The sequence below is a fragment of the Callorhinus ursinus genome, unplaced genomic scaffold (genome assembly GCF_003265705.2).
Source record: "Callorhinus ursinus isolate GAN/ISIS: 27379988/994484 unplaced genomic scaffold, GSC_fseal_2.0 scaffold2, whole genome shotgun sequence".
Classification (NCBI taxonomy): domain Eukaryota; kingdom Metazoa; phylum Chordata; class Mammalia; order Carnivora; family Otariidae; genus Callorhinus; species Callorhinus ursinus.
Window position 1 is genome coordinate 99,978,073 of NW_027397064.1, and position 22,553 is coordinate 100,000,625.

The 22,553-nt window shown below is 36.6% G+C and overlaps 1 protein-coding gene across 4 annotated transcripts in view; it reads left to right on the forward strand.

Annotated features, from left to right (window-relative positions):
* The window catches only part of PTPN4 (protein tyrosine phosphatase non-receptor type 4), a 192,316-nt gene that overhangs the window by 92,783 nt on the left and 76,980 nt on the right, over nucleotides 1-22,553 (forward strand). For all 4 annotated transcript variants that reach the window (XM_073885052.1, XM_073885066.1, XM_073885059.1 and 1 more), the window contains one exon: nucleotides 2,084-2,172. In XM_073885052.1, the coding sequence (XP_073741153.1) occupies nucleotides 2,084-2,172 (89 nt within the window). The remainder of the gene's footprint in view (nucleotides 1-2,083; nucleotides 2,173-22,553) is intronic.

Consider the following 22,553-nt stretch of genomic DNA (forward strand, 5'->3'; position numbering starts at 1 on the left):
CATCACCAGGCTAACCCATCCCCCCACCCCCTCCCCTCTAGAACCCTCAGTCTGTTTCTCAGAGTCCATTGTCTCTCATGGTTCGTCTACTCTCTTTCTTTGTTTTTTAACATGTTTTTCTACCAACATAGCAGCTTGACTGGTTATCTGTTTGTTGAGTTTTGCATATCTCTTTAATGGTATTGGTTCTTCTCAAGTGCTTGGTGATCCTTGGTTGCATACTTCCTTTTGTATTTGTGATACCTCGTTCACCTGCTTGTGGATGTTGTCTTTGCTGTGGCCTGCCTTAGGTGATGGTGGAAGAGGAAAGGAATATACCGCCAGGGAAACATGCCTATAGTTGGCCTCTCTCAGTTTGGAGTTCTTTATCCCTTCCGGAGATCACTCTGACTCTGTCCCCAGTACCCACACTCACTGTTTTAGATGGGCTGCACCTACTTCTGTGTCCCATAGCTCAATCCAGACAGGGCAGGATTATAGGGTTCCTAGGAGCTAATTACCGTAGCTGCTCTCTGCCTGATCATCCTGACACTAATTTGAGGGCTCCCTTTATTTTTTTTTATTTGTTGTCTATGAAATTGTATCTGTTGACTATACTTTTCTTTCCTCCGTCAAGTAGAACTTTCTCTTCTGTGTGTAGTTTGGGCTGTGATCTTCTATAATTTTTTCTTTCCTTAAATCTGATTTTATCCTCTTCATTAGGTCTTTACAGATTCCTCAAAATGTCTGGTCCCATGGATTATATATCTTTTCAAGTGTTACACGTTGTTTGCATGTATCTTCTCCAATGTTTTATGAGATTGGGACCAGAAGGAGCAATAGGAGCGTATATTAAGCCTTCCATTTTAGCCCAAACTTCTAATTGATATTCTTTAAAAAATTATTTATGACGGGGCGCCTGGGTGGCTCAGTTGGTTAAGCAACTGCCTTCGGCTCAGGTCATGATCCTGGAGTCCCGGGATCGAGTCCCGCATCGGGCTCCCTGCTCAGCAGGGAGTCTGCTTCTCCCTCTGACCCTCTTCCCTCTTGTGCTCTCTCTATCTCATTCTCTCTCTCAAATAAATAAATAAAATCTTTAAAAAAAAATTTATGACTGTTATAATAGTGTACAATAATGGTGGTTATTGCTAAGTAAATTGTGCGGCCATGCAGTATACACTGTTTGGTTACTTTGGCCATTTGTTATGTATTATCTTATCGAACAGGTTAATTTAGTAAGATTTTATTTAAGTAGAAATTATTGAAACTACATTTTAAAGGGTTTTTTTTCTGAGGGACACAATTATTAAAATCTTAATTATAATTTCATCAATTATAACCTGTCCATATAGGTAAGGGGTAAAAGCATTATTGCTTTATTAGCTTACCTATAGAATGTTTCAAGTTAGTAGCAAGCTATTTCAGGGTTGATTAGCATCTGAGAAAAGAATTTAATTCTACTCATTTTGTCAGTAGTGCAGGTTAGCTATTCAAGTTGGATCAGTTAGCATGAAAACTCTCCCTTTCCTCAAAGCATAGTTCAAATTTTCTTCTCTGGAATCTTTCAGACTCTCCAATAGTTGTTCCCTACTCTATACTGCCATGATGTTTTTGTTGTATTATATTAGTTATATGATTTATCATTATATTGGGAATCTTGTTTTATTACAGGTTACACTTTACCAAACTCTGAGCTTCTCCATGTTTTATTCACTTTTGCAGTCTTGGCACTATATTTAAACAGTAGTTGGGTCAGAATAGCTTTAGAAATGGAAAAATGTATATTAACTCTTCCTTCTACAAGATGAAAAGGCTTTTGATTCCTTATCTCAAAACTCAGTTCCACTTACGAACTGTGGAAAATCCTGAGATCATTTTTACTTTGGATTAATGAATTTTAATAATGCAGCATTTAAGTTTGATGTGAAATAGGTTCTTCGTTTTTATGAGGTGACAATTACCATATGGGTTTGTAAATATTATGCAATTATGTGCTGACTTTGAAAATGTTATATTGTGTTAAAAAAAACTTATCCTATTTTTAAAATATATATTTAACAAGAAAAGCCCAGTATTTTAGATTTGTCATTTTCTTTTTTTGAAGGATCAAAGTAACAATGAAATTATGATTGGAGTGATGTCAGGAGGAATTCTGATTTATAAGAACAGAGTACGAATGAATACCTTTCCATGGTAAGAACTTCCATCAGTACTTTTGCTTTTACCATTTATTACCAAATATCATAATCCATATTAAAGAAAGTGATTGTTGGGGTGCCTGGCTGGCTCAGTCAGAGGAGTGTGGCTCTCTTGACCTTGGTCAGGGTCCTGAGTTCAAGCCCCACATGGGGTAGAGAGATTACTTAAATAAAACTTAAAAAAAAAAAAAAGAAAAAAGGAAGTGGTTGTTAAACTATATTAATGTTGTTGTGCAACTTATCCCACTTGAAATCTACTAGAGAATACCAAAATAATTTATTTATTTTTAAATGTGCATAATCCAGACAGGGCAGTATTTATAGAGAATACTACTTCATGAATTTTTCTCTTGGAGAATCTCTGAATTTGTACTAGCTAATACTGTCATGTTTACTCTGTCTTGTACCATGTTGATTGATTGTTTTAAATCATTATTTCATCTAACTGCATTCAGTGGGGTGCTAGTTTATTAGTTGGAACATGGGCATGGTTGCTGCATTTAAGATCCACTGTCACAGTAGTTTAAATTGGTGCTAGGAAAATATGGTGGCTCCTGGGGTTTAAAACTCTTCTTTCTTTAGTTTTACTACTCTACTATCCTTAGCATGTTGTCCTCATTGTCCAGGATGACTCATCTACCATTACTTCTGTATCCCAGAATGAGGAAAAAGGAAAAGTAGCATCTGCCACTTTCCTTTAGGGGATAAATTGAAAATCATAAAAATCACATCAGTCATGTGTCTTATATATTATACGAGTAGCTCTGGTTTTTAAAATAAATGGAATTTTCTTTAGCAGAACAAATACAAAAGAAATACGTTGTATTAATCTGTTTCTCTTTATATCTCCTTTTAAAAGATTTGGTCTGATTTTTCACTATCTGATTTTTATTTAGTAGGTTTTTGTAATTAGTCACTTTAATAACACTTAAATAGGAATATGATAAGTGACAGAAGCAACTATTTTAGAAAATAGCCACAACTTTGTTTAAAAAATAAAGATAAATTTCCTAGATAGGTCACAAAAACATAGAACCAGAAAATACAAAAATTGAAATGACCATCATGACAATTAAATACTTTTGCTCTTCAAAAGACACTTTAAAGAAGATGAAAAAGCAAGACACAGTCTTTTGTAAAATAAATATTTGATAAAGGACCTATTATGAATATATAAAGAACTTTCATAGCTCAGTAATAAGACAATCTGATTAAAAAGAATAGGCAAAATATTGAATAAACATTTCCACTAAAGGACATATACAGATGGCAGATGAGAACATGAAAAGATGTTCAGTCATCAGTGAAATGCAGATTAAACCACAGTGAACTCACCCACAGAATAGGTCCAGTTTAAAAAAAAAATGACAATACCAAATAATGGCAAGAAGCAGAGCACCTGAAATCTCATACATTCCTGGTGGGAGTGCAAACTAGTATACCAACTTTATTTTTTTTTATTTTTTATTTTATTTTTAAAGATTTTATTTACTTAGAGAGAGGGGGGAGAAGCAGGCTTCCCGCCAAGCAGGGAGCCCGATGCAGGACTTGGTCCCAGAAGCCTGGGATCATGACCTGAGCCGAAGGCAGATGCCTAACCCTCTGAGCGACCCAGGTGCCCCCTAGTATACCAACTTTAGAAAACAGTTTGGCAGTTTCTTTAAAGTTAAACCTAGATTTACCATATAATCTAGCATTTCTGTTCCTGGATACTTACCCAAGCTAAATGAAAACCTAAGTTCATAAAGAGATTTTTACAGTGATGTTCATAGCTACATTATTTATAGCATCACAAAACAGACGTACAAATATCAGTTGGTGAAAGGATAAGCAAATTGTGGTACACTACCACAGTGTAAAACTGTTAAGCAATAAAAAGAACTGTTGGGACGCCTAGGTGGCTCAGTCGGTTGAGCGTCTGCCTTCAGCTCAGGTTGTGATCCTGGGGTCCGGGGATCAAGTCCCGCATCGGGCTCCTTGCTCGGTGGGGAGCCTGCTTCTCCCTCTGCCTGTCTCTCCCCCTGCTTGTGTGCTCTCTCTCTCTCTCTCTCTCTCTGACAAATAAAATCTTAAAAAAAAAAGCGAGAGAAAGAACTGTTAATACATTAAACCATGTGGATGACCTTGCCCCCAAAACTTTATGCTGAGTATAAGAAGCCAGACAAAAGACCACATACTCTTTGTTTCTATTTATATGAAATTCTAGAAAACCCAAATTTTAGAGACAGTCAACCAGTGGTTGCTAGGAACTGAAAATGGGAGGAGGCAATTGACTTCAGAGGGACACCAAGGGAACATTTTGAGGTGATCAAATGTTATATGATGATTTTGGTGGCTGGTAGTTACATAACTGAATACATTTGTCAAAACTCTGAATTGTTCATTAAAGTTGGTATATTTCATTTTATATGTAAATAACACCTCTGTAAAGCCCATAAAAGAAAACTAAGTATCATTTAGTGTTTCATCTCACATCTTTTTTTTTTTTTTAAGATATTTTTTATTTATTTATTTGACAGAGAGGTAGAGAGCACAAGTAGGCAGAGCGGCAGGCAGAGGGAAAGGGAGAAGCAGGCTCTCCGCCGAGCAGGGAGCCCGATGCGGGGCTCGATCCCAGGACCCCGGGATCATGACCTGAGCCGAAGGCTTAACCAACTGAGCCACCCAGGCGCCCCTCATCTCACATCTTTTAAACACTTACTGTATAATTCAAACCCTGGTATGTTCAGAGGATATAAAACAATTCAAGCAATAGCCCCTTGCCTATTAGTGGACACACAAGAATTAATTATAAAATTAATAACAATAAGAAAAAATGTAATTAAAATCTTCAGAGAAGATAATTGTCATTGTCAGTTTTTACAACAGTGAAATAATAAATGCACATCTTTGATTTTATACATTTTTGATTTTACTAGAGACAATTTTAAAAAATATTTTATGTTGTATTTTATATCTTATACAAATGTCAAAATCTGAAAAATTCTTTTCAGATGATGTGGATTAAAATAACTGATAATATAAATTTTTCTGTATTTTCCAAACCCTATATTGTATATATATTCCTTTTTATTGTTACAAAGATTTTAGAAGAGTTTTTGACTTTTGTTTTGGAAACACAAAGGATACAATCTCTCTAGGGAAAATTTTAATGGCTCCATGATATTTGAGATTATTTTTATTTTTTTTTTTTAAGATTTTATTTATTTGACAGAGACAGCGAGAGAGGGAACACAAGCAGGGGGAGTGGGAGAGGGAGAAGCAGGCTTCCCACTGAGCAGGGAGCCCGAAGTGGGGCTCGATCCCAGGATCCTGGGATCATGACCTGAACCAAAGGCAGTCACTTAACGACTGAGCCACCCACATGCCCCTTGAGATTGTTTTTTAAAGGATGAATGGAAATTTCCTCAGTGAAAAAGGAAATGTGGAATAAGTATGTGTGGATTTAGCTAACTCAAGTAGAGGTAACAAGCATTTGCAGAGACCTAATAGTAAGAAAGGATATGGCAAGTTGAGGAAATGATGAGCTGTTTCATTTGGTTTCTCCTTCAGTTGTGCTTACTGAAGACAGAAACAAAGGAATAAGAATTTAGGAAGATGTTGTGTAGAAGAGAAATTAGATTCAGATTGTGAAGGATCCTACATATTCTGTATGCTAAGGAGTTGGCATATTACTTTATTGGTAAATATGCTTAGAATTAGTTTAATGTTGAGAAATAAAACTCACACTTCCAAGTCTTTATCATACAAGTTAGGTTAAAAAAGGATGTGAATATTTAAGATCTTGATTGGAAAGTATATATTGTTTATTTTAAATTTCATTTTTAAGAGTTAAACTGAATAGATGGGATTCAAAGTTGGTAAAGCCACTATATTTGCATCATCATGGAACATAAGGGTTTTTTCTGATCCTAACTACTCATGGCAGTACATACTAGCACACTAGTAGGAATACTTAAAGGATAATTGACTAGTTGCCAGAGACTGAGCAAAGACTGGCTTGAGAGATGAAAACTCCTGAAGGCCCAGCCTTACAAAGGTCCCTATGCTTTCATTAGTTTTACTACCACCAGTCACCCCATCAGGTTCCCAAATTGAAGACTAGAGAAAAATCCACTCATGCTCTGGAGGGCAGGGTGGGGTGAGCAGGGAAGTAGCCATTTTGAAATGTGCTTAGAGCTTTCTGTTCTCCTTAACAAAGATCTGCCCTCAAGGAAATCTATTTTACCTGTACTCAACCAACATGGATTTTATCAGAAAATAACCAAAGTGGGGGAAGGAAATACCATTTCCAGCCTACTTTATACCTCTTGTGTCACCCAAGGAGAGGGAGAGCTGAAAAGCACCAGAGGACATAACCAAGTAGCACAGACCACTAAACCACTAAATCCTAATGATAAGTTGAAGAACAATCCCTCTGCAGCCACTCACCTTACTGCCACATCAGCATGGCTCCTGTATAACAACAGGAGATTACAACTTAAATAACTACAATGGAATGATTATTTAAGAAGGATTCTTTAGGGAAACCTGAAGACAACAGGGGAGACAAAAACAAGGAAACTAGAGGAAACAGTAGTTTCAAACATCTACCGCACAAACTGGTTCCTTTGAAGGAGCCATAATTTGATTTGGTTTAGTTTCTAAAGGATTCATGTCTCGGGGCATTGTGGAAAACAGTAGAGCAATGTGTTGGTAATTAGGGGAGTTTTACAGCAGGGTGTGTTTACTAAAAGAATGTGGTGACTGGTACCACTGTCATTTCAGGATTATTGTGGGCATACCTAAAGATGTGCCTTCCTGAAAGGCAACAGCAGAAGTTTAACACTGGGGATTAGGGGATGTGGGTGGATTTCATGAAAATAATGCAACAAATAACAATAACAAGCTGGGGCAGGGTTGCATATATCTTCTTGAATTAGTGTTTCTGTTTTCTTTGGATAAATATCCAATAGTGGAATTATTGGATCATGTGGTATTTCTATTTTTAATTTTTTGAGGAACCTCCATAGTGTTTTCCACAGTGGCAGCACCAGTTTGCATTCCCACCAACAGTGCACAAGGATTCCCTTTTCTCCACATTCTCACCATTTATTTATTGTATTTTTTATTTTAGGCATTCTGAGAGTTATAAAGGGATAATGTGGTTTTGGTTTGCATTTCCCTGAGGATTAGTGATGTTGAGTATCTTTCTGTGTGTCTGTTGGCCTTTTGTATGTCTTCTTTGGAAAAACGTCTATTCCGGTCCTCTGTCCATTTTTTTTAATAGATAGGTTTCTTTGTTATTGAGTTGTATGAGTTCTTCATAAATTTTGGACATTAACCCATTATGTAGTACATGGTTTGCAAATATCTTCTCCCATTCTTCTGTAAGTTGCCTTTTCACTTTGTTAATTTTGTTTGCAGTGCACAAGGTTTTATGTTTTTTCTTTTGTTATTTGTGCTTTTGGTGTCATGTCCAAAAAAGTCATTGCCTAGACCATTGTTGAACTTCTTCCTTATGTTTTCTTCTAGGAGATTTATGGAATCAGGTCTTACGTTTAAGTCTTTGATCTATTTCAAGTTAATTTTTGTGAATGGTGTATAGTTGGGGTCCAATTTTATTTTTCTGCATGTGGCTATCTAGTTTTCCCCACACCATTTATTGAAGAGAGTGTCCTTTCTTCATCAGGTGTTCTTGGCTCCCTTATAAATATTATTTGACCATGTATGTTGGAGTTTAATTCTGGCTTCACTCTCTCCATTGGTCTGTGTGTTTATTTTTATGGTAGTATACTGTTTTAATTACTGTAGCATTATAGTATAGTTTGAAATTGATGCTATGTGCCTCCATTTTTGTTCTTTCTTATGGATTGCTTTGGCTATTCAGGGTCTTTTGTGATTCCATATAAATTTTAGGATGGATTTTTTCAGTTGCTGTGAGAAGGCCATTGGAATTTTGATAGATATTACCTTAAATCTATAGATGGCTTTGGATAGCATGGACACTTTAACAATATGAGCTCTCCCAGTCTATTAACATGGAATGGAATGTCTTTCCGTTTGTTTGTTTCTTCTTTGATTTCTTTCAACAAAGTCTTGTGGTTTTCATTGGGTTGATCATTTCTTTGGTTAAATTTATTTCTAGCTATTTCTTTGTTTTTGATGCTATTGTGAATGGGATAGTTTCCTTTCTTTTTACAGATTTTCATTGGTAGTATATAGAAACACAAATGATTCTCATGTTTTGATTTTATATCCTGTGACCTTACTGAATTCATTGATTAGATTCAACTGTTTATTAGTTGAATCTTTGTGATGTTTAATACATATATCATCATATCATCCACAAATGACAATTTTACTTCTTCCTTTCCTATTTAGATGCCTTTTAGTTCTTTGTCTTGCCTAATTGCTGTAGCCAGGACTTGCAGTACTATGTTGAATAGGAGTGGTGAGAGTTGTTGTTTTCCTGATTTTAGGGGGAAAATTTTTGGGTTTTCTCTATTGAGTGTGATGTTAGCAATGGGTTTGTTGTAGATGCCCTTCAGTATGTTGAGGTATGTTCCCTCCATATGCAGTCTGTTGAGGTTTTTTATCATGAAAAGGTATTTTTTGTCAACTACTTTTTCTACATCTGTTGAGAAGATCATATGATTTTTATCTTTCATTTTGTTAACGTGGCATGTCACATTTATTAATTTGCATGTGTTGAACTATCCTTGCATCTCAGGGATAAATTGTTCTTGGGGTCACGATGTGTAATCTTTTTAATGAGTTCTTGAATTGGTTTGGTAGAATTTTGTTGAGACTTTTTGCATCTTTTTTCAATAGGGATATTGGTCTGTAGTTTTCTTGTAGTGTCCTTATCTGGCTTAGGTATTGGGGTGTTGCTGGCCTCATAGAATGAGTTTGGGAGTCTTTCTTTTTTATTTTTTTGGAAGACTTTGAGAAGGCTTGGCATTAATTCTTCTTTAAATACTTGGTATAATTTCCTAGTGAAGAAATCTGGTCCTGGGGTTTTCTATGTTGGGAGGTTTTTGATTACTGATTCTTAATATTGGTCTAGTCAGACTTTACTTCTTGACTCAGTCTTGGTAGGTTGTATGATTCTAGGAAATTATCCATTTCTTGTAGGTTATCTAATTTGTTCACAGTAGTCTCATGATCTTATTATTTCTATAGTATCAGTTGTAATTTTTCCTCTTATTTCTGATATTATTTGAGTCTTTTTTTCTTAGTCTTATGAAAGGCTTGTCAATTTTCCATATCTTTTGAAAAAAAAAACAGCTCTTAGCTTTGATCTTCCTATTGTTTTTCTGGTCTCCATTTAATTTATTTCTACTCTCATCTTTTTAATTATTTTCTTCTAATAACTTTGGGCTTAATTTGTTCTTTTTCTAGTTCCTTGAGGTGTAGTTGGGTTTTTCATTTATGATCTTTCTAATTTCTTAATAGAGGAGACCCTAGAATAACCTGGATTTGATTTGCATAGGTTCACTTACATGTGAATTTTTTCGATAAATACAGTTTAGTATTATAAACAGTATTTTCTCTTAGGATTCTCTTACCATTTTTTTCCCCTCTTGCTTACTTTATTGTAAGAATACAGTATGTCGTGCATTGAACATACATACAAAATAAATTGGTGCCTCTAACCCCCCTACATTATTCAAGGGTCAATGGTATATGCATTTATTGCTATAAACATCCCTCTCAGAACTGCTTTTACAGCATTCATTCCATATGTTTTGTTATCTTGTGTTTCATTTGTTTCAAGATTTTTTTGGTTATCTTTTTCATTTCTTCCTTGACGCATATGTAGTTCAAGAGTGTGTTGTTTAGTTTCTACGTGTATGTAGTTTTTCCACCTCTCATGTTGATTTCTGTTTCATACCATTGTTGTTGAAAAAGATAGTTGGTTTGATTTCAGTCTTCTTAAATTTGCTAAGACTTTTTTATGTCCTACCATATGATCTATCCTTGAGAATGTTCCATATGTAATGTGTATTCTGCTGCTGTTAGATCGAGTGTTCTGTGGATGTCTTTTAGATCTATTTCATGTAATGTGTGGTTCAAGTCCATTGTTTCCTTATTGAGTTTCTATCTGGATGATCTTTCATTTTTTGAAAGTGGGTTATTAATTTCTCTGGCTATTATTGTATTGTACTATTTCTCCATATCTGTTAGTATTTGTGTAATATGTTTAGGTGCTCTGATATTGGGTGCATACATATTAACAATTGTTATATCTTCTTGATGAATTGATCCCTTTATCATTATATAATGAATGACTTTCCTTGTTTCTTGTTACTGTTTTTGGCTTGAAGTCTGGTTTGTCTGATATAAGTATATATATCTTGGTTTCCACTTGCGTGGAATATCTTTTTTCCATCCCTTCTTTTTGAGGATTGTGCATCCTTAAAGCTGAAATGAATCTCTTGAGGAAACTGTAGTTGAATTTTGGCTTTTTATCTGTCAAGGCATTCTGCCTTTTCATTGGTGAATTCAGTTCTTTCCATTTAAAGTAATCGTTGATGTATAAGACCTTTATATAAAATGCCATTTTATGGGGCTCCGCAGTGGCTCAGTTGGTTAAGTGTCTGCCTTTGGCTCGGGTCATGATCCCAGGGTTCTGGGATCAAGTCCCATGTTGGGCTTCTTAAGCTCAGCAGGGAGCCTGCGTCTCCTTCTGCCTCTGCCTACTGCTCTCCCTGCTTGTGCCCGCTCTCTCTGACAAAAAAATAGAATCTTTAAAGAAAAAGATTAAAAATAATAATAAAATAAAATGCCATTTTATTTATCATTTTCTAGCTTGCTTGTATTTCCACTGTTTTTTTCCCTCCATTTCTACATACCTTTGTATAAATTAATTACTTGCTTTTTCCTTTGTCTTTTGTGCATCTGTTCCCTCTTTCTTCGCCTTTTATGCATCTACTATAGGTTTTGTTTTGTGATTACAATGAGTTTATCTTATAAATAAAATTTCATTTTAGGCTGATAGCAACTTATCTTCAAACACCCACAAAGGCTTCACCCTTTTACTATTCCCTTTTATATTAGTATTGTCAAAATGGAGCTTTTTATGTCGTGGATGTTCTACGTCTGACTATAGTTTTCACCTTTCCCAGTGTGTTGTATACTTTTGGTATATTTTATGTCACTAATTAGCATCTTTCAGCTTGAAGAACTCCCTTCACCAGCTTTAGAGTTGGTGAACTCCCTCATCTTCTGTTTGTCTATGAAAGTCTTTATTTATCCTTCATATCTGAAGGATAACTGCCAGATAAAGGATTCTTGTCTGGCAATTTTTATCTTTCAACCCTTTTAATATGTCTTTCTACTCTGTCCTGGCCTGTAAGATTTCTTCTGAGAAATCCACTGAAAACATAACAGGGGTTTCTTTATATATTACATTCTTTTTTTCCTGGCTGCCTTTAAGATTCATTATTATTAATTTTTGATAGTTTCATTATAATATGTCTAGGAGGAGGCCTTTTTGCATTGAGATAACAAGGGTGATCTCTTAGTTCCATGGACTTGTGTGTCCAAGTCTTTCCCCAGGTTTGGGATGTTCACTATTATGTTTTTAAATAAACTCTCTGCCCTCTTCCTCTTTTTTCCTTCTGGAACCCTGATTATTCTAATATTTTTCTTTTTTGCTGTAATCCCTGAGTTCATACTTTCATTGCTTCCTTTAAATCTTTGTTCTGTCTTCTGCTGAGAGCTCTTTGAATGATTGATTAGTGCCATACATCATAAATATCTAAACTTTGCATTACCATGAAGATATTTACTTCGATGACTGGGCCAGGATCCCAAAGCAAATTTTGCAAAGTAAGATTGAATCTCTTGGCCTCTTAGGTGTGAAGGTTAAAACAAGAACTTAGTATTACTTATTAAAAGGTTAAAAAAATGAGGCAAATCTATTTTGCTGGTATTGATTATACTAATGAAGCTTTGAGAACTCGCCTCTTCTAGGATCATATGACTTGGATATAAGAAGAAAGGTATTGTAGAAAGCAAAAATAAAAAATCATTACACTTTAAAAAAATATATATTTTTAAGGTTATTCCATAAGATCTTGAAACCCTAACATTTTTTTCTCCAAATATTGCTTGTAGTCTTGTTTAATTAATTTTTTTAAGATTTTGTTTTTTGGGAGGCAGTTTTAGATTCACAACGAAATTCGGAAGAATAAACAGAGATTTCCATATATCTCCTAACTCCACACACGCATAGCCTCCCCCCATTAACACCACTCATTATAATCGTATATTTTTTACTAAGGATGAGCTTATATTGACACATCATAATCACCCAGAGTCCGTAGTTTACATTGGGATTTACTCTTGGTTTTGTACATTCTATGGGTTTGGATAAATAAATAATGATGTATGTATATTCATCATTATAATACATTACAGAATAATTTTTCTGCCTTAAGAATTTTCTATGCCCCACATAATCCTCTCCCCCCGACCTCTGTCACCCACTGTTCTCTTTCTCCATAGTTTTGCTTTTTTCAAAATGTCATATAGTTGGAATCATACATTTTGTAGCCTTTTCAGATTGGCTTCTTTTACTTAGTTATATGGAGTTAAGTTCCTTCCACATCTTTTCATGGCTTAATACATCATTTCTTTTTAGAGCTGAATAATTTTCCATTATCTGGATGTACCACAGTTAATTCATATATCTGTCTACTGAAGGACATCTTGGTTGTTTTCAAGTTTTGGCAGTTATTAATAAAATTGCTATTCATACTCATGTGCAGGTTTTTGTGTATATGTAAATTCCTATTTCCTTTGAGTGAATACTAAGGAGTGTAATTGCTAGGTGGTATGGTACAAGTATGTTTAGTTTCACAAGAAACTGACAAACTATCAACCAAAACGGCTATACCATTTTTCATTCCCATCAAAATGAATGAGAGTTCCTGTTGCTCCACATCCTTGCCAACATTTAATGTTGTTAGTGTTCTGGATTTTGGCCGTTCTATAGGTGTGTGGTGGTATCTCATTATTTTAATTTGCATTTCCCTATTGACATGATGTGAAGTATCTTTTCCCATGCTTATTTGCTCTCTATATCTTCTGTAGTGAGATGTCTGTAATGTCTTTGGCTAGGTTTTTGTTGGGTTTTTTAATTTTTATTGAGTTTTAAGAGTTCTTTGTATATTTTGAGTAACAGCCCTTTATCAGATGTGTCTTTTACAAATATTTTCTTCTAGTGTTTGTCTTTTACTTTGCTTGATATTGTCTTTCACAGAGCAAAAATTTTTAATTTTAATGTAATCCAGCTTATTTATTATTTCTTTCATGGATCATGTTTTTCGTGTTGTGTCTAAAAAAGTATCATCATACCTAGGGCATCTAAGTTTTCTCTTGTGGATTCTTCTAGGAGTTTTATAGTTTTGACTTTACATTTAGGTCTCTGATCCATTTTTAGGTATTTTTGTGAAGGATGTAAGGTCTCTGTTTAGATTCATACCTGTACTCTTCAATGTTGAGTTGTTCCAGCACCATTTGTTGAAGAGAGTGTCTTTGCTCCATTGTATTGCCTTAGCACCTTTTTCCAAGATTACTTGAGGGCGCCTGGGTGGTTCAGTTGATGAAGCATCTGCTGTCAGCTCAGGTCATGATCACTGGGTCCTGGGATCGAGCCCCACATCAGGCACCCTGCTCAGCAGGACGTCTGCTTCTCCCTCTTCCTCTGCCCCTTCCCCTGCTCTCTCTCTCTCTCTCTCTCTCTGTCTCATTCTCTCAAATAAATAAATAAATAATTTTTTTAAGATTTTATTTATTTATTTGACAGAGAGAGACACGGTGAGAGAGGGAACACAAGCAGGGGGAGTGGGAGAAGCATGCTTCCCGCAGAGCGGGGAGCCCGATGGGGGCTTAATCCCCGGACCTTGGGATCATGACCCAAGCTGAAGGCAGATGCTTAATGACTGAGCCACCTAGGCGCCCCAATAAATAAAATCTTTTTTAAAAAAAGATCACTGAATGTAATTTTGGGGTGTCATTCCTGGGTTCTTTGTTCTGTTTCATTGATCTATTTTGTCTATTCTTGTACCAGTACCATACTGTCTTCACTACTGTAGCTTTAAAGTAAGTCTTGCGGTTGGATGGTGTCAGTCTTCCAACTTTAGTGTTCTCTTTCAATATCATATTGTGGGCCTTTTTCCTCTTCATATAAACTTTAAAATCAGCTCGTAAATATCCACAAAATAATGATCGATTTTGACTGAAATTGCATTGAATCTGAAAGTGGAAAGAATTGACATCTTCATAGTACTGATTCTTCCTACCCGTAAATATGGAGTGTCTTTGTATTTATTTAGTTCTTTGATTTCATTCATTAGAGTTTTGTAATTTTCTTCATATAGTTCTAATATATATATTTTTTATTTTTTTTTAAAAAAGATTTTATTTGAGAGGGAGGGTGTGCACGAGTAAGAGAGCACAAGCAGGGGGAGCAGTAGAGGGAGAGGGAGAAGCAGACTTCCCACCGAGCAGGGAGCCTGACTTGGGGCTTGATCTCAGGACCCTGAGATAACAACCCGAGCCGAAGGCAGCTCCTTAACCGACTGAGCCACCCAGGCACCCCTAATACATACATATATTTTAGATTTATGTTTAAGTATTTCATTTTTGAGGGTGCTAATGTAAATGTTACTGTGTTTCAAATTCTACTTGTTCGTTATTGACATATAGGAAAGAAATTGACTTTTTTTTATTAATCTTGTATCCTGAACCTTGCTGTAATTGCTTATTAGTTTCAGGAATTTCTTTGTCAGTTCTCTTGGATCTTGTACATAAATGATCATGTCATCTATGAACAAAGTTTTATGTCTTCCTTCCAGTCTGTATCTTTCATTCCCTTTTCATGCCTTAATTGCATTAACACAGGAGGATTCCCATATGATGCTGAAAGGGAGTGGTGAACTGAGACATCCTTTTTTTACTTGATCTTAGTAGGAAAACTTCTAGTTTCGCACCATTGGTATAATGTTAACTGTAGGTGTTTTTTTTTGAAAGTCTTTTATCAAGTTGAGAAAGTTTCACTGTCTTCCTACTATAGCAAGAGTTTTCATCATGAATGGTTGTTAGATTTTGTCAAATGCTTATTCTGCATATATAACTGATTTTTTTCTTTATTAGTCTTTAATGTATTGGTTTATATTAACTGACTTTTGAGTATTGAACTACCCATGCATTCCTGGGATATGTCCCACCTGTTTTTGGTGTATAATTTTTTTTACACATTGTTGAATTTGATTTGCTAATATTTTGAGGATTTTGAATCTTCGGTCATGAGAGTGATTGTTTTGTAGTTTTCTTGTAATGTCTTTGTCTGGTTTTGGTATTTAGGTAATGCTAGCGTCATAGAATGACTTTAGTAGTATTCCTTCTGCTTCTATCCTCTGAAAGAGATTGTAGAGAATTGGAATAATTTCTTACTTAAATGCTTGGTAGTTCACTAGTGAACACATCTGGCCCTGGTGCTTTCCTTTTTTTGGAAGTTTCCTAATACATTAAGTTTCTTTAACATATACGGGTGTATTCAAATCATGTATTTCTTGCTTTGTGAGTTTTGCTTGATTGTCTCTTTCAAAGAATTGGCCCATTTCATTGAGATTATCAAACTTCTGGGCATAGACTTATTCATGGTATTCTTTTCTTATGCTTTTAATGGTATGATGTCCACTCTCATTTCTGATATTAGTAATATGTGTCCTCTCTCTTTATTTCTTAGTCTAGCTAGAGGCTTATTGATTTTATTAACTTTTCAGAGAACTGCCTTTTAGTTTCATTGATAGTCTCTGTTGGTGTACTGTTTTCAATTTCATTGATTTCTGCTGTTTTTATTTTTTTTCTTACTTTAGATTTAATCTGCTCCCTTTTAAAAAAACACATTTATTTATTTATTTATTTGAGAGAGAGAAAAAGAGAGTGAGTGTGCAAGTGGGGGCGGAGGGGCAGAGGGAGGAGAAAATCTTGAAGCAGACTCCCCAGTGAGTGCACAGCTTGGATGCTTGGATCATGACCTGAGCCGAAATCCAGAGTCAGGTGCTCAACTAACTCAGCGACCCAGGTGCTGCTCTACTCTCCTTTCTTTCTTTCCTTCCTTTCTTTCTTTCTTCCTTCCTTTCTTTCTTTCTTTCTTAAAGATTTTGTTTATTTATTTGACAGAGAGAGACAACAGCGAGAACAGGAACACAAGCAGGGGGAGTGTGAGAGGAAGAAGCAGACTTCCTGCTGAGCCAATGCAGGGCTTGATCCCGGGACCCTAGGGTCATGACCTGAGCCGAAGGCAGAGGCTTAACGACTGAGCCACTAAGGCAACCCTACTTTTCTTTTTTTTTTTTTAAGTGGAAACTTAGATTATTGATTTTTAGTCTGTCTTCTTATATATGCATTCAATGTCATAAAGTTCCTTCTAAGGACTGCTTTTGCCATATTCTTTTTTTTTTTTAAGATTTTATTTATTTGACAGAGAGAGACAGCGAGAGCAGGAACACAAGCGGGTGGAGTGGGAGAAGGAGAAGAAGGCTTCCAGCTGAGCTGGGAGCCCAATGTCAGCCTTGATCCCAGGACCCTGGGATTATGACCTGAGCCAAAGGCAGCCGCTTAATGACTGAGCCACCCAGGCGTGCCATTTCATGTATTTTGATGAGTTGTGTCTTTATTTTCATTAGTTCAAATAATTTTTCATTGCTCTTGAGATTTCTTGACTTGTGTTTTATTTATAGATGTGTTATTTAATCTCCAGGCATTTTAGGATTTTCCAGGAGTTCTTTTGTTACTGATTTCTAGGTTCATTTGTTGTGCTTTTTTTAATTTGTATCTTTATTATGTTAATCACCATGCATTACATCAATAGTTTTTGATGTAGTGTTCCATGATTCATTGTTTGCATATAACACCCAGAGGGGTCCATGCAGTACATGGCCTCTTTAATACCCATCACCAGGCTAACCCATCCCCCTACCCCCCTCCCCTCCAGAACCCTCAGTTTGTTTTCTCAGAGTCCATAGTCTCTCATGGTTCCTCTCCCCCTCCGATTTCCGCCCCCTTTATTCTTCCTCTCCTGCTATCTTCTTCTTCTTCTTCTTCTTCTTTTTTTTTTTTTAACATATAATGTATTATTTGTTTCAGAGGTCCAGGTCTGTGACTCAACAGTCTTACACAATTCACAGCGCTCGCCATAGCACATACCCTCCCCAATGTCTATCACCTAGCCACCCCATCCCTCCCACCCCCCACCACTCCAGCAACCCTCAGTTTGTTTCCTGAGATTAAGAATTCCTCATATCAGTGAGGTCATATGATACATGTCTTTCTCTGATTGACTTATTTTGCTTAGCTAATACCCTCCAGTTCCATCCATGTCATTGCAAATGGCAAGATTTCATTCCTTTTGATGGCTGCATTAATTAATATTCCATTGTATATATATATACCACATCTTCTTTATCCATTCATCTGTCGATGGACATCTTGACTCTTTCCATAGTTTGGCTGTTGTGGACATTGCTGCTATAAACATCGGGGTGCATGTACCCCTTCGGATCCCTACATTTGTGTCTTTGGGGTAAATACCCAGTAATGCAATTGCTGGGTCATATGGTAGCTCTATTTTCAACTCTTTGAGGAACCTCCTTACTGATTTCCAGAGTGGCTGCACCAGCTTGCATTCCCACCAACAGTGTAGGAGGGTTCCCCCTTCTCTTCATCCCCACCAACATTTGTCATTTCTTGACTTGTTAATTTTAGCCATTCTGACTGGTGTGAGGTGGTATCTTGTTGAAGTTTTTATTTGGATTTCCCTGATGCCAAGCAATGTTGAGCACTTTTTCATGTGTCTGTTGGCCATTTGGATGTCTTCTTTGGAAAAATGTCTGTTCATGTCTTCTGCCTATTTCTTTCTTTTTTTTTTTAAGATTTTATTTATTCATCACACAGAGAGAGAGCACATAAGCAGGGGGAGAGGCAGAGGGAGATGGAGAAGCAGACCCCCACCGAGCTGGGAGCCAGACGCAGGGCTCGATCCCAGGACCTGGAGATCATGACCTGGGTCGAAGGCAGGCGCTTAACCATCTCAGCCACCCAGGCGCCCCTTCTGCCCATTTCTGGATTGGATCATTTGTTCTTTGGGTGTTGAGTTTAAGAAGTTCTTTATAGATTTTGGATACTAGTCCTTTATCTGATATGTCATTTGCAAATATCTTCTCCCATTCTGTTGGTTGTCTTTTGGTTTTGTTGACTGTTTCTTTTGCTGTTCAAAAGCTTTTTATCTTGATGAAGTCCCAATAGTTCATTTTTGCCATTGCTTCCCTTGCCCTTGGTGATGATTCTAGGAAGAAGTTGCTGTGCTTAGGTTGAAGAGGTTGCTGCCTGTGTTCTCCTTTAGGATTTTGGTGGACTCCTGTCTGACATTTAGGTCTTTCAACCATTTTGAGTCTATTTTTGTGTGTGGTGTAGTTTCATTCTTCTGCATGTGGCTGTCCAATTTTCCCAACACCATTTGTTGAAGAGACTGTCTTTTTTCCATCGGACATTCTTTCCTGCTTGTCAAAGATTAGTTGACCATAGAGTTGAGGGTCCATTTCTGGGCTCTCGATTCTGTTCCATTGATCTATGTGTCTGTTTTTGTGCCAGTACCATACTGTCTTGATGATGACAGCTTTGTAATAGAGCTCGAAGTCTGGAATTGTGATGCCACCAGCTTTGCTTTTCTTTTTCAACATTCCTCTGGCTATTTGGGGTCTTTTCTCTTCCATACAAATTTTAGGATTATTTGCTCCATTTCTTTGAAAAAAGTTGGTGGTATTTTGATAGGGATTGCATTGAATGTGTAGATTGCTCTAGGTAGAATTGCCATCTTCACAATATTTGTTCTTCCAATCCATGAGCATGGAACGTTTTTCCATTTCTTTGTGTCTTCCTCAATTTCTTTCATGAGTATTTTATAGTTTTCTGAGTACAGATTCTTTGCCTCTTTGGTTAGCTTTATTCCTAGGTATCTTATGGTTTTGGGTGCAGTTGTAAATGGGATCAACTCCTTCATTTCTCTTTCTTCTGTGTTGTTGGTGTATAGGAATGCCACTGATTTCTGTGCATTGATCTTATATCCTGCCACTTTACTGAATTGCTGTATGAGTTCTAGCCGTTTTGGGGTGGAGTCTTTTGGGTTTTCCACATAAAGTGTCATATCATCTGCAAAGAGTGAGAGTTTGACTTCTTTTTTGCCGATTTGGATGCCTTTTATTTCTTTTTGTTGTCTGATTGCTGTGGCTAGGACTTCTAATACTATGTTGAATAGCAGTAGTGATAGTGGACATCCCTGCCGTGTTCCTGACCTTAGGGGGAAAGCTCTCAGTTTTTCCCCATTGAGAATGATGCTGTGGGTTTTTCACCCATAGATGGCTTTTATGATATTGAGGTATGTACCCTCTATCCCTCTACTCTGAAGAGTTTTGATCAAGAAAGGATGCTGTACTTTGTCACATGCCTTTTCTGCATCTATTGAGAGGATCATATGTTTCTTGTTATTTCTTTTGTAATGTATTGTATCGCATGGATTGATTTGCGGATGTTGAACCAACCTTGCAGCCCAGGGATAAATGCCACTTGGTCGTGGTGAATAATCCTTTTAATGTACTGTTGGATCCTATTGGCTAGTATTTTGGTGAGAATTTTTGCATCCATGTTCATCAGGGATATTGGTCTGTAATTCTCCTTTTTGATGGGGTCTTTGTCTGGTTTGGAGATCAAGGTAATGGTGGCCTCATAAAACGAGTTTGGAAGTTTTCCTTCCATTTCTGTTTTTTGGAACAGTTTCAGAAGAATAGGTATTAATTCTTCTTTAAATGTTTGGTAGAATTCCCCTGGGAAGCCATCTGGTCCTGGGCTTTTGTTTGTTGGGAGATTTTTGATGACTGCTTCAATTTCCTTAGTGGTTATAGGTCTGTTCAGGTTTTCTATTTCTTCCTGGTTCAGTTTTGGTAGTTGATACATCTCCAGGAATGCATCCATTTCTTCCAGGTTATCAATTTGCTGGCATAGAGTTGCTCATAATATGTTCCTATAATTGTTTGTATTTCTTTGGTGTTGGTCGTGATCTCTCCTCTTTCATTCATGATTTTGTTGATTTGAGTCATTTTTCTTTTTGATAAGTCTGGCCAGGGGTTTATCAATCTTGTTAATTCTTTCAAAGAACCAGCTCCTAGTTTCGTTGATCTGTTCTACTGTTCTTTTGGTTTCTAGTTCATTGATTTCTGCTCTGATCTTTATTATTTCTCTTCTCCTGCTGGGTTTAGGCTTTATTTGCTGTTTTTTCTCCGGCTCCTTTAGGTGTAGGGTTAGGTTGTGTATTTGAGACCTTTCTTGTTTCTTGAGAAAGGCTTTTATTGCTATATACGTTCCTTGTAGGACCGGCTTTGCTGCATCCCAAAGATTTTGAACAGTTGTGTTTTCATTTTCATTGGTTTCCATGAATTTTTTAAATTCTTCTTTAATTTCCTGGTTGACCCATTCATTCTTTAGTAGGATGCTCTTTAGCCTTCAGTGTATTTGAGGTCTTTCTGACTTTCGTCTTGTGATTGAGTTCTAGTTTCAAAGCATTGTGGTCTGAAAATATGCAGGGAATGATCCCAGTCTTCTGGTACCGGTTGAAACCTGATTTGTGACCTAGGATGTGATCTATTCTGGAGAATGTTCCATGGACAGTAGAGAAGAATGTGTATTCCGTTGCTTTGGGATGTAATGTTCTGAATACATCTGTGAAGTTCATTTGGTCCAGTGTGTCATTTAAAGTTTTTATTTCCTTGTTGATCTTTTGCTTAGATGATCTGTCCATTTCAGTGAGGGGGGTGTTAAAGTCCCCCACTATTATTGTATTGTTGTCAATGTGTTAATTTGCTTTTGTTATTAATTGCCTTATATAGTTGGCTGCTCCCATGTTAGGGGCATAGATATTTACAATTGTTAGATCTTCTTGTTGGATAGACCCTTTAAGTAGGATATAGTGTCCTTCCTCATCTCTTATTACAGTCTTTGGTTTCAAATCTAATTTGTTTGATATAAGGATTGCCACCCCAGCTTTCTTTTGGTGTCCATTAGCATGGTAAATGGTTTTCCACCCCCTCACTTTCAATCTGGGGGTGTCTTTAGGTCTAAAATGAGTCTCTTGCAGACAGGATCTTGATGGGTCTTGTTTTTCTATCCAATATGATACCCTCTGTCTTTTAATGGGGGCATTTAGCCTATTTCCATTCAGGGTAACTATTGAAAGATATGAATTTAGTGCCATTGTATTGCCTGTAAGGTTACTGTTACTGTATATTGTCTGTGTTCCTTTCTGGTCTATGTTGCTTTTCGGCTCTCTCTTTGCTTAGAGGACCCCTTTTAATATTTCTTGTAGGACTTTTCATGTTTGCAAATTCCTTTAGTTTTTGTTTGTCCTGGAAGCTTTTTATCTCTCTTTCTATTTTCAGTGACAGACTAGCTGGATATAGAATTCTTGGCTGCATATTCTTCTCGTTTAGTGCTCTGAATATATCATGCTTGTGCTTTCTGGCCTGCTGGATCTCTGTGGATAGGTCTATTGCCAGTCTAATGTTTCTACCATTGTAGGTTACAGATCTCTTCTCCCGAGCTGCTTTCAGTATTTTCTCTTTGTCTCTGAGATTCGTAATTTGTACTATTAGATGTCGGGGTGTTGACCTATTTTTATTGATTTTGAGGGGGATTCTCTGCCTCCTCGATTTTGATGCCTGTTTCCTTTCCCAAATTAGGGAAGTTCTCTGCTGTAATTTGCTCCAGTATACCTTCTGCCCCTCTCTCTCTTTCTTCTTCTTCTGGGATCCCAATTATTCTAATGTTGTTTTGTCTTATGGGATCACTTATCTCTCGAATTCTGCCCTTGTGACCCAGTAGTTGTTTTTCTTTTTCTCAGCTTCATTTTTCATCATTTGGTGTTCTATATCACTAATTCTCTTTTCTGCCTCATTTATCCTAGCAGTTAGAGCTTCCATTTTTGATTGCCCCTCATTAATAGCCTTTTTGATTTCGACTTGGTTAGATTTTAGTTCTTTTATTTCTCCAGAAGGGGTTTCTCTAATATCTTCCATGCTTTTTTCAAGCCCAGCTAGTATCTTAAAAATTGTCATTCTGAACTCTAGTTCTGACATCTTACTAATGTCCATATTGGTTAGGTCCCTGGAAGTCGGTACTGCTTCTTGTTCTTTTTTTTGAGGTGATTTTTCCCATTTTGTCATTTTGTCCAGAGGAAAATAGGTGAATGAGAGAACAAAGTGCTAACAGGGTGACAAAGACCCCAGAAAAATATACACTAAACAAATCAGATGAGACCTGAAACTGGGGGAA